Source organism: Panthera onca, chromosome D3 (assembly GCF_046562875.1).
Source record: "Panthera onca isolate mPanOnc1 chromosome D3, mPanOnc1 haplotype 2, whole genome shotgun sequence".
Classification (NCBI taxonomy): Eukaryota; Metazoa; Chordata; class Mammalia; order Carnivora; family Felidae; genus Panthera; species Panthera onca.
The window spans coordinates 28,629,228-28,645,812 of record NC_138350.1 but is presented as its reverse complement, the minus strand read 5'-3'; the positions used below and the strand labels follow the sequence as shown (position 1 = coordinate 28,645,812).

Below are 16,585 nucleotides of genomic sequence, written 5' to 3'. Positions count from 1 at the left end.
TAAGGCCTTCTTATTACTATCTTTGGTGAGAAAGTACCTAGCCCAGGGGTTCCTAACTGGGGGTCCCTGGGTGGGTTTCTCCCACTCAGCTTCCTGAGATTAAATGCAAAATCTTGTGAAGAAATGCCTTTCTATGGAAAGAGAGGGCAAGGCTTTCAAAGGAGTCCATGACCTAAACTCTGTCAGTTCACAAACCTAATTTTACAGGCACTGAGAGAATAAATAACCTGCCCAAGGCTACAAAAATGACTAGTGGCACAGGTAAACTAACTCTCAGTGAAGTGCACAAATGTTTTCTGAGCAGGAAGCATATCTTATCAAATCACTGGTTTATGACAGTGGAGCACACAGGACTCTAAGCATTAGATACCTTTCAAGGTGCTTAATTAACACCTTGGCTAGACACCAAGAGAAGCAATTTAATCAGGATATTTCTAAAGAAATACTTTTCACAAACTTGCAGGTCAAAGATCACCAAACCTAAGCTCTGAAGGAGCCTCAGAGATCACGTGACCTGGCCTCCAGTGACTCCCTCCAGACTCTTAAGGTTACTGATAAGTCACTGATAAGCTGCATTTGGACAGACACCCAGGCTTCCTGCCCCAAACCCACTGGTTCTTCCACTGAACTAAGTACTTGGAGACACTCATCAAAAGATGCAAAACAGAGTACCTTTTTCCAAAAGAAAGGAAAGAAAGGAAAAAAAGAAAGAAAGGCAAACATTCTTTAAAAAACGCTTTGGAAACTAGTTTCTCCCAGAGGGTCCAAGGGGTAAACCAGAAAGCAAATACAAGATCCCATGATCTCTGTGCTCTTTGTTGAGCAATAGAATCAAATATTTGTTTCCTCCCCCGTAATATAACCATTAACTTTTGTTAAGACTACAATACTTATTCTATTCATGTAAAAGGTCACTGCAGTGGAGTAAACAAAGTACTTTAAGTGAGTGTGTGCTTGCCTATCACTGCTAACAGTCATGCCTACACTGACCCAACACTTCAGAGGTTCATCTCCATCTTTTTGAGAAGCTCTGTGAGCAGAGTAAGCATAGAGAAGCTGTGATGCTCACCCAGGATCACACACACAGTACCAGGAGTCCAACCCCAACGGTTGTGATCCTAAACCCTATGTATTCCCAGCCAACCTCATCAGTCATTGCTCCCAGGAAGTGCAGAGTACCCTCTATGAATTTCTTCTATGCATTTATTTAAACTCTAAATGATAACAGCTACACATGCTGTACCCATGTGCCTGGGTCACAGAATTCTGGTGTTCAAACTCACTAGAATTCACTGAATCGAGTGTCACCCCAAACATGCTTCCTGGCTGCCAAAACCTGCTCTCTCATGGAGCCTGCTGCCAGCCCTTCTTGCCTCTAATAGGCCAGAAGAGTGCCATGGACTTTATGCCCCTCACCTTTCCCTCCATCCAAACAAAGGATCCATGTACAGTGGTACTTCTAAAACACAATTGTACACTAGTCAATATCAAGTATAAAGAGAAAATGTTTATGTTTTTAAAAACCAATGGAGATGGTGATGAAAAATACTGTGGCTGAGAGTCTTGGCCATTCTCAAATCCTCAAAGCCTGTGGGAGAGCACCTGATCACAGGTATGAAGGTGGTAAAATTCCCAAGGGGAAGTGAAAAGCCATGATTACAGGGAGGCAGCTACAGGTGCAAGCTACACAAGCAAACTTGTAGGCCCCCTTGTCCCCTCAGGCACATTCAGGAAAAGCAGACTGTCCTGACCCAGATGCAAGCCAAGTCAGCTCCTGCTCCAGAATTGGCCACTTATAGGGTGAGGGAGAAAGGAAAGGACAGGCAGAAGGAAGGTGAATAGAAGCAGAATGCACCACAATGTGCAACCTGTGACATCTTAAAGGTAAATGATAACAAACCAGTCAGTTTGTTATTTTTCACCCACCTTGGCCAGCTAAAATCAGACATCTAAGGTCTCCAGATTCTGAGTGATGATGTAGAATGCAATAAGTACAGAAACTTAGATCAGCAGAGGTGCCTCTCTGTCCACCTGCCTGACCTCTAGGCCCCTGGGTCACCCTGGCAGCTTGGGAGGTCAGCCCCTCTGGCGTTCCATGTGAAGGGACATGCATGTAAGTGCTCAACAGTCAAACTGCTGGGGGTGGGGTGAAGTGGGAAGGAACTGGAAGGCAGAATCAAGGGCTTAACTAGAAGGTAGATTTAGTGGAAGCTAGAGAATCACAGATGAAAACAAATACTAGAACCTGGGGCCCTGACTTAGGACTGGCAGCTGGGAACTGAGAAAGGGGAAAACAATTTCCACAAAGGTCATATGGGAAGAGGTGGCTGTAGGTTAAGACAGGACAAAATGGAGACAGCCTCTCCACCATGGAAGTGCTATGGCAGAGGATGGGGCCTATGTTGGGAGCTGCCTACCATGGCAGTGGGCGGGACTGTACCCCAAAGTATGACCAGCCCGCTGTGTCAACAATGCCCCCACAGAGCGCACTGAGGGCTGCAGCTCCAAGAACCAGGCACCGTGCAGAGGACTCATCTCACTGGAGGGGACCGAGAGGGGATGGAAGCAGAGCCTGCCCACCGTCAGAGGCACCAGAACAGGTTGTGAGACACAGGACAAACCCAGAGTCACACCTCAGACTTGGGAGCCACACAAGAGGGAACCACAGTGCGTTTCCTGGTCAACTGGCGAGGCGGCTCAGACAGAGCACGGAGAAAGGGAGTAAGGTGGTATGGCCACAGCAGGCACCTACCAATAGGACAGTCCCAGAACAGCTGGAGGTGGCACATGTACAGAATCACTGTGGCCCCCACGCAGCATTCTGCTAAGGAATTTGTGGTGTACCACTAGGCACCACTGAAAATATGGTCACGGTATCTGAAGTTTAAAACCACTCAGTTGATGGGAGGTGGGAGGGAGGGGAGGGAGGGGAGGGAGGGGAGGGAGGGGAGGGAGGGGAGGGTAGGTGATGGGTATTGAAGAGGGCATCTTTTGGGATGAGCACTGGGTGTTGTATGGAAACCAATTTGACAATAAATTTCATATATCAAAAAAAATAAAAATAAAAAATAAAACCACTCAGTTAATGAATACTCACCACAGCGATTACGGGAATGAGTACACCCAAGTTCCCCGCACTGCTAGAAGCCTAGAAAAGAATGGAATCGAGTCATCGGAAGCATGTATTTCTTTCATTAAAAGAGAAAAAAGACAAACATAGTGTTAATTTCAAAGAAATTATGAGATACATACAAAGCGATATATAAACATGCTCACCCAACATCATTTTAATAGCAAAAAAATGGGAAACATGTTAACCAGAACGATTACATAAATCATGGCCCCTGTGTATAATGAAATACCACACAGCTGTTAAAAAGACCGCTTTTGGGGCACCCAGGTGGCTTAGTCAGTTGAGCATCTGACTCGGTTTCAGCTCGGGTCATGATCTCATGGTTCGTGAGTTCAAGCCCTGCATCCCCTGCTTGGGATCATTTCTCTCCCCCTCTGTCTGCCCCTCCCCCATTCCTTTCTCTGTCTCTCAAAATAAATAAACTCAAAAAAAAAAAAGACAACTTTCTGAAAAATATTTACTCATCCTTGGAAAGTCCCCACAGCAAAATCAGGATTTCAGAGTATGCTATAAGTCCCAATTATGTAAAATAAATATATTTGCATAAAAAAATCTAGGAAGGAGAGCACCTGGGTGGCTCTGTCAGTCTCTGTCAGTTAAGTGTCCAACTTTAGCTCAGGTCATAATTTCACAGTTTGTGAGTTTGAGCCCCACTGACAGCTCAGAGCCTGGAGCCTACTTCGGATTCTACAGTTCCTTCTCTGTCTGCTCCTCCCCCACTCATACTTTGTCTCTCTCTCTCTCACACACACAAAAATAAATAAACATTAAAAAATCTAGGAGGAAGTCTTTCAAAATGTCAGTAATGAGTAGAGGGATTATGGGTGCTTTTTACTTTATTAGTTATAGGTTTCTGCATCTTTTCTATAATAAACATATATTCTTTCCAAGTTATGGAAAATGTGGGGGTTACTTAAAAAATAACTAGAAAAAAAAATGAATAACTCTAAAAGGTAGGTTCCTGGAGGCTCCTGGGTGGCTTGGTTGGTAAAGCGTCCGACTTCAGCTCAGGTCATGATCTCACAGTTTGTGAGTTCAAGCTCCATGTCGGGTTTATGCTGACAGCTCAGAGCCCAGAGCCTTTCTCTGCTCCTCCCCCACTCGTGCTATCTCTCTCTCTCTCTCTCTCTCTCAAAAATAAATAAACATTAAAAAAAATGTAAAAAAAGAAAAATAGAAATCAGTCACCCAGATTACTGTCGGAGGAGTCCAGCAGAGGAAGGCTAAATTAGAGTGAAGGGTTTCAGAACCCCATATTGTACCAGCTACTCCCCCTTGGCCAAGATTTTCACACAGAGGGCTCCTTTTCATTTAGTTTCCAACTTAGCTGTCACCTCCTCAGAACCTCACACAGCCCGATCTAAAATGCCCCTCACCTCACTGTCCCATTTTGTTTTTGCTGTCTGCAGGAGAAGGCAATTTGCCTACTCACTTCCATATCCCCAGCACCCACAACAAGGGTCAAGAAACTGTGGCCGATGGCCAAGTATGACCCACCACCTGTTCTTAGAAATAAAGTTTCACAGGAGCACAGCCACCCACCCATTCTTTAACTGGCTTTATGCCACCAGAAGAGAGCTTAGTTGCAGCAGAGACTATATGGCTCACAGAGCCTAAAACAAATATAATCTGGCCCTTTACAGAAAAGGTGAGCTGATCCCTGATCTAGGCACACAGTAGGCAAACAGCAACTGTCTGGGGAAGGGGAAGGGGAAGGGGAAGGGGAAGGGAAAGGAGAGGAGGGGAGGTGGGAGGAAAAGACAAAGGAGGACAAAGGTGGGGAGTCTGGAAGAGAGACTGGTGCCAACATGACATGTCAAAGGGGAGATGATGGGAAAGGAGGCTTAACCCACTTCAACCCCCCTAATCTATTTGGGACCTCGAGACCTGTCGTTTTGTCTGTCCCTGTGGACCTGTCTCCCTGGAGAGCCCAAGATTAGGTCAGATCGGGCCCTTCTCATGTTGTCACTGAGTTCTGATGAAAGCCTCAGCCCCCTGACTTCATGATGACTAAGAGAAGAAAGAGTGGGGTCTGGGGGAATCCACACTAGGTTGCTGTTACTTACCATCCTGGGCTGAAGGAGGTAGCTGCTACTAGCCAGACATGGTCCTACAAAAAAACCACCCTCTCAGGATCCCTGAGAAGGAAGCTTAACCCCTTTGTTCTTGCATTTTACCAGATGCCCCAGGGTGACTGGCCTCCTCCTGCCTACCTTCAGGGCGGGTCCCTTCTCGCTGGCCCGCTCGCTGGCGCGCTTTCCCTCCAGCCCCAGCTGCACAAACAGCTCCAGCAAGTTCATGAGCAGCTCATCCACAAGGTGCTCATCCTGGATGTTGGCTGCAATGTTGGCCAGGGCATTGATCACTGCCAGGGAGCAGTGCCTGGTGGAGAGAGAAATGACAGCTGCCACAACACAAGGGCCTACACTGCAGGGGTGAGGCTGACTAACTCTTGCCTCATCACACCCCTCTCAGTGCCTGTGAACAGAGGAGCCCTCCAGAGGGGATGAACCTCTCTGTGAACACCAGCTCCTAAAGGAAAGTCAGCTGCTATAGAAATGGCTTTAACCTCTCCAGACATGCATTAAGGACCTTGGGGAACTGTTTAGGTTCCAGGAATCCACACCTATGGAACTTGTGAAGGTCTTAGGATACTGTTTTCTGAGTGTCGAGAGCCCATTACATAGCTAAAATCCTGGCTGGACCCTGCTTTCCTTTCAAATTATAGGTACCCTTAATTCACTATTACCATCTATAAAACTTTCCTTTGATGATCAGGTTCTTCCCCACGCTACCTCCAGCCCACAGCATTAGCTCACATCAGACACTTAGGAAGCACTCAGTGGCTCTGGGACAACCTACATCAGGACAGTGCTGGCCCCACGTAACCCCTGGACATGAAGCTGATGATGCCCTCCCCAGCCAGAGACAGCAAACCAGCAAGGCTGGCCTGGCTTCTGAAGGTGCTGGGGGCAGCCAGAGCCTGCCACTTGCATGCTATGTGACCCCAGGTGAGAGGCTCATCTTTGAGTCTCAGTTTCCCCCTGAGTAAAGCAGGAATAAAATAATTCCTTCTTCACAGGGTTTAGGAGGAATGAAACACTATGTGTGAAATACTGAGCACACCATACCGTCTAACCCCTGGAAATCTCTGAGCAAACAGCACCCCCTTCACAGACACGTGAAATCCTGGGAGGTAAGGGAAAATAAATGGCAGTAAAAGCTTTCACTGGTAAGGAAGAGGACAAACCACTTCTAGTGGCAGTATCAGAAAAGGCTTAATGAAAGAGTGAACTGGAGTCAGAAGTTGAAGAGTTGGTAGGCATGGAGAAGGCCAAGTACTGCCCACAGCAGTAAGACAGAGGCAAGGGTCAGAAGGAAAACAGCAGGGGCAAAGACACGGAGGAGAAGATGTGAAGGCCAAGGAGGTATAGGAGTCACTTTCAGGACAAGGAAGCAATGAGGGAAAGAGTTGTTTTGGTCCATGTGTCAGTTTCTTCACAGAGACCAGAATAGATAAAGGGGAGGTGAGCTGACTGCCTCCCTAAACTAGTCCTTAGGCTGTTCTGGTAGCCTAGGCTCTCAATGGAGGCAGTGAGAAGGCAAAGAAATGACAATGCCAAGAGCTTGCATTTATCGAGAGCTTTCCCATATATGATCTCAATTATCCACACAACTAGAGACAGGCATTCATTTGACAGATGAAAATATGGAGGCACAGAGAAGATGAGATCATTTTTGGAGGTCACACAGCCACACTCCCACCCACTAAATTGACTCAGAGAGAATTTCAGAGCGAGGCCTGCATGTAACGATCAGGAGGGGAGACCATAAATGCCAACAAAAGGGCAACATCTCTTCCTCCCTGCCCCACCTCTCTGTCCCTCTCTTCCCTTGACCTGTCAAACTCTATTGAGATCCTCCATATATGGAAAGATGTGCCCTGCCCTTATGACATTCCCAGTAAGGGCAAGGAATAGACAAGGAAGCATATCTTGGACTTCTGGAAAAACCAGCCAGACTTTACACAAATATCAAACATGTAAAGATGTAAAATGTCTACTCCCTTTGGCCCTCCAAATCCCACCTCTGGGAATCTATCCTGAGGAAAGCATCAGAGACACTCACAGATATGCAGCTATTAGATTGTTCAACGTAGCACTTGCCAGCAGAAAAACTGGAAAATAACATCCAAGCTAGGGACTAGTTAGAAATATCTCAGTGCTGGGGCACTTGGGTGGCTCACTTGGTTGGACGTCTGACTTTGGCTCAGGTCATGATCTCACGGTCTGTGAGTTCAAGCCCCATATTGGGCTCTGTGCTATAGCTCAGAACCTGGAGCCTGCTTCAGACTCTGTGTCTCCCTCTCTGCCCCTCGCCCACTCACGCTCTGTCTCTCTGTTTCAAAAATAAATAGACATTAGGGGCGCCTGGGTGGCGCAGTCGGTTAAGCGTCCGACTTCAGCCAGGTCACAATCTCGCGGTCCGTGAGTTCGAGCCCCGCGTCAGGCTCTGGGCTGATGGCTCGGAGCCTGGAGCCTGTTTCCGATTCTGTGTCTCCCTCTCTCTCTGCCCCTCCCCCGTTCATGCTCTGTCTCTCTCTGTCCCAAAAATAAATAAAAAACGTTGAAAAAAAAAAATTAAAAAAAAAAATAAATAAATAAATAGACATTAAAAAAAAAAATCTCCATGCTGCTATATGATGGAACACTACACAGCCATTAAAGATGACAGGCACATGGAGGAACGTTAATGGCATGGCTTATGTGCTGTTACATAAAAAAGTGGGTAAGCTGGGTGGACACTATGAGCCTGTCTGGAGTCACAGAGGGTTTGGGGTAATGACACTGACATGGTCAGCTCCAGATGGCAGTCGCATGGGGTCTTCCCCTCCTGGTTGTGAATGCACTAATTTGAAGCACATAATGCTTTTGTAGGAAGAAAAGTTTATTCAAAAAATAAATCCCCAAACTTCACACTTTCAAAGACGGCTAAAAACTGTCATGATCTAAAGTGACAATGAGGTCTAGAGAGTTACCTATAGCCATGATCCTTGTAATCTTTAGTAGCTGAGTACACGACAGAGCTGGCCTTCACACTAATCTGCTGGAAGAGATTCCACACTTCCTGATAAATGTATTGCTGGAAGAGAGTGAGGGACAGTTAAACCATGTCATGACTTCTCCATGAAAGCACTCCTTGATACATGGAAAAGGCCCCATCATTCAGAGGGAAAGCTTCTGGAATCATGCATGGACCATAATAGGGCCCTGAAAGACCATCAAGGGCATCCATTCCTAAAGTTTTAGGCAAACCTCAAAGGCTAAAAGGGAGATGGTTTCAATGTAAATCCTATTACATGTTATTAACATCAGCATGAAATAAGTTTAAAGAAACCTCTTTTATCCCTAGCTCTTATGGAACCATGATACTATTCTCTTTTACTTGGAAAAAATCTCCCTGTTCAATGTCAAGACAGTTGTGAGCATTTAATTCTACAGGGTAAATTTAACCTATTTTAACATTCCTGATAGTCAAAGGAGTGTAACAAAGCTTGCATAGGGTAGTGGGTTTCACAGCAGGTCCTGCCTTACGTTTCCGGTGATAACCAGGCAGCCTAGCTGGTCGATGATGAGAACGTCAAGGGGGGAAGGGGGCTGGCAGAATTTCTGTTGCAGGATCTGCAGTATTGGTTCCATGACCTTTGGGGTGTCCCTCAGGGCCACCGCAATGTGTCCCAAGGCTCGGATGGTGTGGTCAGGAATCAAGTGAGCATCTCTATGGGAGGGAAGAACAGAGGCATTCTCAGAACAGTCTTCTGGGAAACGAAACCCAGAAGCTTCACAAGCTACAGCTAACAGGAACAAACGTTACCACAGTCATCTGACAGTGGCAGCCTGGAATTGTTAACTACCAGAAGAAACATAAAGTCCCTGGCACTGGGCAATAAGACAGACATCTTTCTCTGCTCCCAAACAGTGGTCCAGGATTGATACTCTACGGTAGGTTTGAACTTAAATCCTGGGACAGATCTGATGCACAACTCCAGACTGCAAGAAAGAGCACAAACATGCAAGACACCGGGTGGCTCCCCAGGTAGGCCTGCAGGGAACACCTGGCTGCCCCCTCAGGGATGGGACGTACTTGTCACTCTCCTGGGAGATGTAGAGCCGGTTGGAGAGGCTGGCCAGGAAGGCCTCCACGATCACTGGGTCCACAGTCAAGCCAGCTTTCAGGCACCTGGGACATAAGGAAACCCACACAGCACTGGGTATCAGAACAACAGATGAGTGTTTTGTGTTTGCTTTTTCCCCTTTGTCAGGTCTACAGAGTTTAAAGAACTGCTCTGAGCATTTTTCCCCCAGAAATCTGAATGAAAGTCATTACATAGAATGAATTCAAAGAATTGCTGCAGATTTTGCCCACTTGATAAATATCTCAGTCGGAAACAGTAACTTCATTATTTGACCAGAACAGTTTCCTTCAGAATGTTACACTCACCCTAATCCCAATTTAAAATTTCCAGCACTGTTCCTTAACAAAAGTCACAGTAACTAATTCAAGACAGATGGTCCCAGGACAGCTGAGGGAATATTAAATACTATATCAAGGTTTTAATAGTATGGAGAAATGCTTATTTTCTAAAGAAAAGGGGAACTTTTAAAAGCCCGTAAGGACACAAAATCTTTTCAGGCATCTCTCACTCTCTGCATCTGTTTGGCTCTGAGGACACAGGCAGAGAAGAGCATGTGTCTGATAGAAAGGGGCCACCACATTCTCTCAATTGGGCTTCCGACAGCAAGGAGCCAGAATTCAGATGGAAAGATATATTTTCACATAAATCAGAATATGTGTGGTTTCTGAGTTCGGAGAGCAAGAGTTCACATAGCAGGAGCCTGGGCAGCAAGGTCACGTGATCATATAAACCGCATTTCTTATACTAAAAATTACACAGAAGAAAAAAAGAAGAAACGTGACAATCTATTGTTACTCTGGATGGCAGGCTGATGGATAATTCCTTTCCTTCTACTTTTCTATACATTCTATAAATTTTCTGTTTTTAATTACGTTTGTGATCAGGAAAAGAAAAGAAGCTTTATTTTTTTAATATGAAATAATCCCTCTTTTTAAATCAGCTATAGGTTTAAATAATCAGAAACAAGCTTTAAAAAATTACAAATCTGGGGCGCCTGGGTGGCGCAGTCGGTTAAGCGTCCGACTTCAGCCAGGTCACGATCTCGCAGTCCGTGAGTTCGAGCCCCGCGTCAGGCTCTGGGCTGATGGCTCGGAGCCTGGAGCCTGTTTCCGATTCTGTGTCTCCCTCTCTCTCTGCCCCTCCCCCGTTCATGCTCTGTCTCTCTCTGTCCCAAAAATAAATAAAAAACGTTGAAAAAAAAAATTAAAAAAAAAAATTACAAATGTTTCTTATTTTTTAATAACTGTATCTAAAACTTGTTTCCTTCCTCCCCAGGTCACCCTTCCCTCTGGCTGGTCTCCCACCTGCAGATGTTGTCAATGGCAATGTCCCGGAGCTGCTCATACATGGAGGGTTGGCTCTTCTTTCCCGACATGACATTCAGGGTTGACTCAGAATGCTCGTTGGTTACACTGATTTTTATATCATTACCAGCAACTAAATGTAAAAATTCAAGTATGTATCTAGTTAAGCCTGTCATTTCCCATCCCCTTTTCCATAATTCAAAATCAAAATAATATGCTGATGATTTTTAGCTTATAAAAGCAACCCCTCTAAAATGATTTGAACAAACATTTCAGAAACAAAAGTGAGAAGAGAAAGGATGAAACAAACATGTTTAAACAAAGGGAAAAATATTTAAGTTGCAAAGTGATAAATATGTAACACAGCAATTTCTTAAGAAACAGTTCAAAAGTCCTGATGAGCACCCACAGGCACCCAGCCCCGAGGGTGAGACATGCCCTATCACCAAAGGTTATCTAGCTAACGTGCAAAACCGGTAAGGGTAGGGGGTGAGTGTGAGAGCAGGAGCCTTAGAGCCACAGAGACCCCTACTTGTCCCGGGGTCCAGGGAAAAGTCTTTCACCTGCTGAAGACTGGGTTTCTTCATCTGAAGGGAGAGAATAAAGCATCCACCTGCACAGGACTGGGTGGGATAAGCAATACATTAGAGCCCCAGCAGGTGTTAATGAATGCTAATGGTTACAGGTGACCAGATTTGCTCTGAACCTGTGCCATTGTTATAGAAACATGAAAATACACTCACAAGGCAGGGATAGGGACTAGCTGAGATGGAGCATGGACAGTTCCTGGCCCAGTGTCTGGGACACATTGGATTCATGCTTTATACTGCCTCAGTGACAGAGAGAGCTAAAACCCCTCAGTCATAGGAGTATATGCAAGGGGAGGGTGGAGGAAGGAAAGAACTGAAGCCTGGAGGGGGTCATGTAGGGAAAGCCATGAAGAAAGGCGTGAAGAAGGAATGAGCCAAAGTACAGTGCAGGGTTGCAGCCCAGCCACAACCTCTCAGTCACAAAATGATGGTGGGCTTGCACACAAGGTCATGTGGATCTTTTCTTGGAGCCTCAAGAGCACATGGCACATAGGGACTGGAGAGATAGCTTTGGGTACAGCCATCCATTACCTGTGTGGTATTGACTGTGGCACTTATAGAGCTTCACCAGCACGGGGGATGGAACAACCAGGAAGTCCCGCAGAGATGGCGTCACCGAATGTACCACCACTGGGAACCTCTCACACAGGCGGCCCAGACCCTGTAACACACCATCGACCTGTCACACAACCCAGGTTGTGGCCGGCTGAGCAGGTCCAAGCAGTGAGACGCTGAATGCTTCAGATACACAAGTTTGACCAGAAACTTCCAAGGTCAAATCTCCCAAGGCCACTTTGGCCATGGGGCAAAACAAGACAGAAAAAAAGGAGGGTCTAGACTCTGCTCAGCCTAAAGGGAGATATATTGCTAAAGTGTGTCCATTTCTTTTGGAAACAAATTTAGGGGAGAAAGGGTATACAGTATGATTTTTGAACAACGGCAAATTCAGAGTTACTGGGGTTTGTATTTCAGCAAGATAAGAGAGCAGAGCTGGTACTGTAGACCTCAGGAGATGTCTTCAACACTTCGCCTGCGACCTTGGGAATGGCCCAGTAGATACAGGGCAGCCTCTTCACAAAGAAGTACTCAGTTGTGCCTGGAAATGACAGAAATCCCTGGCACACTGTCAGCAGTGACTCCCACTCATTGGTGAACTGTGTCCATAGCAGGCTCTAGTTCAAGTTCCTAAAGACAACAACAGCTCAAGGGTGCATAGGTGGCTCAATTGGTTAAGCATCTGATTCTTGATTTTGGCTCAGGTCATGATCTCATGGTTTGTGGGACTGAGCCCCATGTTGGGCTCATCACAGCACAGAGCCTGCTTGGGATTCCTCCCTCTCTCTCTGCCCCTCCCCCACTCACCCTCTTTCTCTCAAAATAAACAAATAAACATTAAAAAAAAAAAAAAAAGACAACAGCTCAGACTCTGCTGCTGGTATGCTAATCAGAGCCTGAATGATGTAACAAGAAAGCTTTGTTGATGGGATCGAAGCTTCTCCAGTGTCAGTGAGACTGACCTGCAGACAGCAGATAAGCAAGGGCAAATGGGCAATGATGACTTTGCTGGATGTCTTAGACTGCAGCTTCTCAGACAGCTTGATGCAAAGATTTTCTGCACCTAAATTCAAAATCAGAGGAGGGTGTGGACAATTAGCAAAGGTAAATTTTACAAAATACATGTTCACCAATTAATCACATAACTAAAAGCCCAGAGGCATACTTTGTGCAGGCTTTATTAATAATAAGTGGTTACACCAAGAAGTATTTACAGGCAGGCATCCTTAACTGAAAACTCATCTCTGTTCCTTTTCTGTTGTTGTGAAAACACCATCCTGCATTGTATGTGACTGCTCTCTCCTCTCTGCTGACCTTGAGCCTCTTGTCCTCAGTGCTCTGCGTGTGGCAGCCATCCACAGTCTGCTACGTGCTTCCCATTCTGCTGTTCACCCTAGACAAGCACCTTTTCCTCCAGCACGGAGCTCCCACTTCATATAAAAGCCTCAAAAACCATCAGGAAGCAGTGGAAAGAACACACAGGCCCTGTGGCCTTGCCCATCACCTCCTCCCATGTCCAGTTTCCTAAACTGTGGGACAAGACACCAGACATCTGGGGCACAGCAGACGCCAATGCTTACCTTGCTCATCCTTCACAGCCCAGACCATGAGGTCCACACAGGCAGCATTTGCCTGGCAACGCAGCTTGAGGGGGCTCAGCTCATTGTGGATCCGGTCTGCATCATGCAGAATCTTCTGAAGCTCCCCCTGGCTCGTGTTGAACTGCTCCAGCACAAAATCATGGATCTCCTTCACAAAGGAGGTTGGGAGGTCTGTGGGAAAGAGAGCAGGCATTGCAGGTGGAAACAAAACCACCAAAATTCAGGCAGCAGCTCTATGGTCCTTCTCTAACAGATACCCAAGAGGAGTAGGTCTGCCACTGGCTCCTTTGGTTTCAAGAGTGCCCAGTGGGAAGAGCTTGAATAGGCTGTGCTGCCTCTTGGCACACATGCCACCTGGCACTCAAAGAAAACGACCATTTCCCAGGGAAGTGAGAGCCATGTTGTGTTTTAAGCAGTCAATATACTAAAACCCATATGTATGAAACACAGAAACTGGCATGTATCATCACAGACACTGGTCCAACTAACAATAAGAAATACTTTGGTGATTTTAAGTTTATTTATTTAATTTTGAGAGACAGAGCAAGTTGGGGAGGGGCAGAGAGAGAGGGAGAGAGAGAATCCCAAGCAGGCTCTGGGCTGTCAGCACAAAGCCCAATGTGGGGCTTGATCTCAGGAACCATGAGATCATGACCCAAGCCGAAACTAAGAGTTGGACACTCAATGACTGAGCCACCCAGGTGCCCCAATTCTTTTTTTTACAAGAAGGTTGTTGGCTATCAGCTAAGTGCAAAAACTGGTTGCAGTCTGAAGAAGAGAATTCCCTGGCTACAGGGCTGGATCTTTGGGGTACCCAGAGTTCACAGCTTCTTCAAACTCTCATCCTTGGGGCCTGAAAAATCAGAAGAACCTCTGTGATGGGCACAAGTCAGAAGAGCCAAGGAAGCTGGCAACATGCAGCTCAGGTGGGGAGAGAAGCCTCGGGGTTCCTGGGGGTCAGGCTGAGCCCAGTCCCCTGCACCCTCATTTGTGAACTTAACATTCGCTGGGGCCCCAGCCAGACTCAATCCCAGGAGCTCTTAAAATTGAATTAGGAAAACAGCTAACTAGATTACAGTACATCTGCTTGACTGAATATTACACACTGATCAAAACTTATGTTGAGGGGTGCCTGGGTGGCTCAGTCAGTTAAGTGCCAGACTTCGGCTCAGGTCATGATCTCAAGGTTCATGAGTTCGAGCCCTGCATTGGGCTCTGCACTGACAGTGTGGAGCCTTCTTGAGATTCTCTTCCTGTCTTTCCCCCTCTTGTGCTCTCTCTCTCAAATAAATAAATTCAAAAAAGAAAAACTTATATTGACAAAAAGTGCTCTGTAACATAAGAGAAGAATGCAGAAAACATGTTTTAAAAATGTACTAAAGGGGGGCGCCTGGGTGGCGCAGTCGGTTAAGCGTCCGACTTCAGCCAGGTCACGATCTCGCGGTCCGTGAGTTCGAGCCCCGCGTCAGGCTCTGGGTTGATGACTCCGAGCCTGGAGCCTGTTTCCGATTCTGTGTCTCCCTCTCTCTGCCCCTCCCCCGTTCATGCTCTGTCTCTCTCTGTCCCAAAAATAAATAAAAAACGTTGAAAAAAAAAAAATTAAAAATGTACTAAAGGGTAACTGGAAGGAAGGGCTAAACTTGTGTGTGTGCACATGCTAAACTATTAAGACACTTTTTCTCTGAGTTACAAGATTATAAGTGCCTCATTTTCTTATTTTTTAACTTTTTAAGATATCTGAAATAGACACGTTGAATTATATACATATTCAGGTGATCAGGACACTACAATATGGCCATGTCAGGAAAGCTCCTGAGGAAATAAATCCACCAAAGAAGCTGTCATGGATGGTAAAAGGGGCACAGGATTATGAGAGGTTTTTTTTCTTACTTGCTTTTTTCTTCAAATCTCAGTAATGTGACATGTTACCTATGTGTTTTTAAGTGGCCCCAGCAGAAAGGAAGCACAGACCTGCGGCAGTGGCCTGGAGCCTAGTGTCATCATTGTCACACGTGGGCACAAACCACCTTTACCTTTCATGTAGTACAGAGTGTCACGTAGCATCTTGAACATGGCCACGTAGAGAGGGTCGCTGAATGTGGTGTAGTAAAGATCAGCACTAGGATTGGCCTGTGAGGGAGCAGAGGCACATGACCATGCTACAGAAACTCTCCCCTGGACCTCCCTTTGCCTTCCAGGGAGAGGCATGGGTATTATACCCCTGATGTAGCATTAGAGAGACAGAACGACCGTTTATCATGATTCACCACTTGGAACACTTGAATTATTCTCCTCACACTCTCGAGCATCGGCCAGAGGAAAACAATAGATAAACTCAAGCTATCCAGAGATGCCTATGGGGGGCTGCTCCCTGCATCCCAGAAGGGCGAACCACCCTTCTGGGCTGAATGCTCACTATCTTTGGTCGTCTTATGGGAAATGAAGAGAAAGACAATCAAGGGGCCACCAGACCGCTGTGAGATGATCTATTAAAAAGAACCGGCACAGAGCAAGCTCTCGGGTGGCAGCTGCATTGCCATTATGGGGACTAAGCTGGAAACTCACCGACAAGCCTGTCTCTCCAGCCACCCGCCCTATACCCCCCGCCCCCCCCAAAAAAACACCCTTCCTGTTTTCTCCATGCACAAGTTCATGTCAGGCTGACCTCAGGGTGGCGCCCTCAAAAGGGACGTACCTCTATCACGCTGGCTACAACTGCATCCAAGGACTTGAGAACAGGCTCCTCGACAATCTTCTTCACCTATTAGGGAAATAGGATCGCATGAGGCACCTGATGAACACAGTGAGAGACAGGAATGGCAGCTCCTTCAACTAAAGAACAAATCATGCTGACAGATAAATCCACAGAACGAGCGTGAAAAATGGGATGGAAATGACTGGCCAGCAATATACTCATTATAGCTCCACATCAAACTACACACACAAAATGTCCTTAATTCTGCCATCACTTGGATGTGTTTTCTTGCCCCTGATTGGGAATAACATAAAAACAGGAAAGGAACCAACTCCCTCAAATTTGCTGACATTAGATTTCCATTTCCAGAATGTGAAAGTGTTCAGACTCGGCATCACTAACAATTTACCCAAACCTTCTCCCAGACATCAGGGACACCTTCACAGATGGTCCTCAGCCCTGATGACTCTGCCTCTTCCCACAGGCCTCGTGCACTGGCTCATCTGAAGCT

The 16,585-nt window shown here is 46.2% G+C and overlaps 1 protein-coding gene across 1 annotated transcript in view; it reads right to left on the bottom strand.

Moving 5' to 3' along the window:
- PI4KA (phosphatidylinositol 4-kinase alpha) overlaps positions 1 to 16,585 on the bottom strand; it is a 113,718-nt gene that overhangs the window by 65,592 nt on the left and 31,541 nt on the right. The window contains exons 9-19 of the mRNA XM_078435488.2: positions 16,075 to 16,140; positions 15,413 to 15,509; positions 13,359 to 13,550; positions 12,741 to 12,841; positions 11,755 to 11,884; positions 10,634 to 10,766; positions 9,278 to 9,373; positions 8,728 to 8,911; positions 8,172 to 8,275; positions 5,347 to 5,515; positions 3,098 to 3,148 (exon numbers count right to left, since the gene is read on the bottom strand). Coding sequence (XP_078291614.1) covers positions 3,098 to 3,148; positions 5,347 to 5,515; positions 8,172 to 8,275; positions 8,728 to 8,911; positions 9,278 to 9,373; positions 10,634 to 10,766; positions 11,755 to 11,884; positions 12,741 to 12,841; positions 13,359 to 13,550; positions 15,413 to 15,509; positions 16,075 to 16,140 — 1,323 coding nt within the window. The remainder of the gene's footprint in view (positions 1 to 3,097; positions 3,149 to 5,346; positions 5,516 to 8,171; positions 8,276 to 8,727; positions 8,912 to 9,277; positions 9,374 to 10,633; positions 10,767 to 11,754; positions 11,885 to 12,740; positions 12,842 to 13,358; positions 13,551 to 15,412; positions 15,510 to 16,074; positions 16,141 to 16,585) is intronic.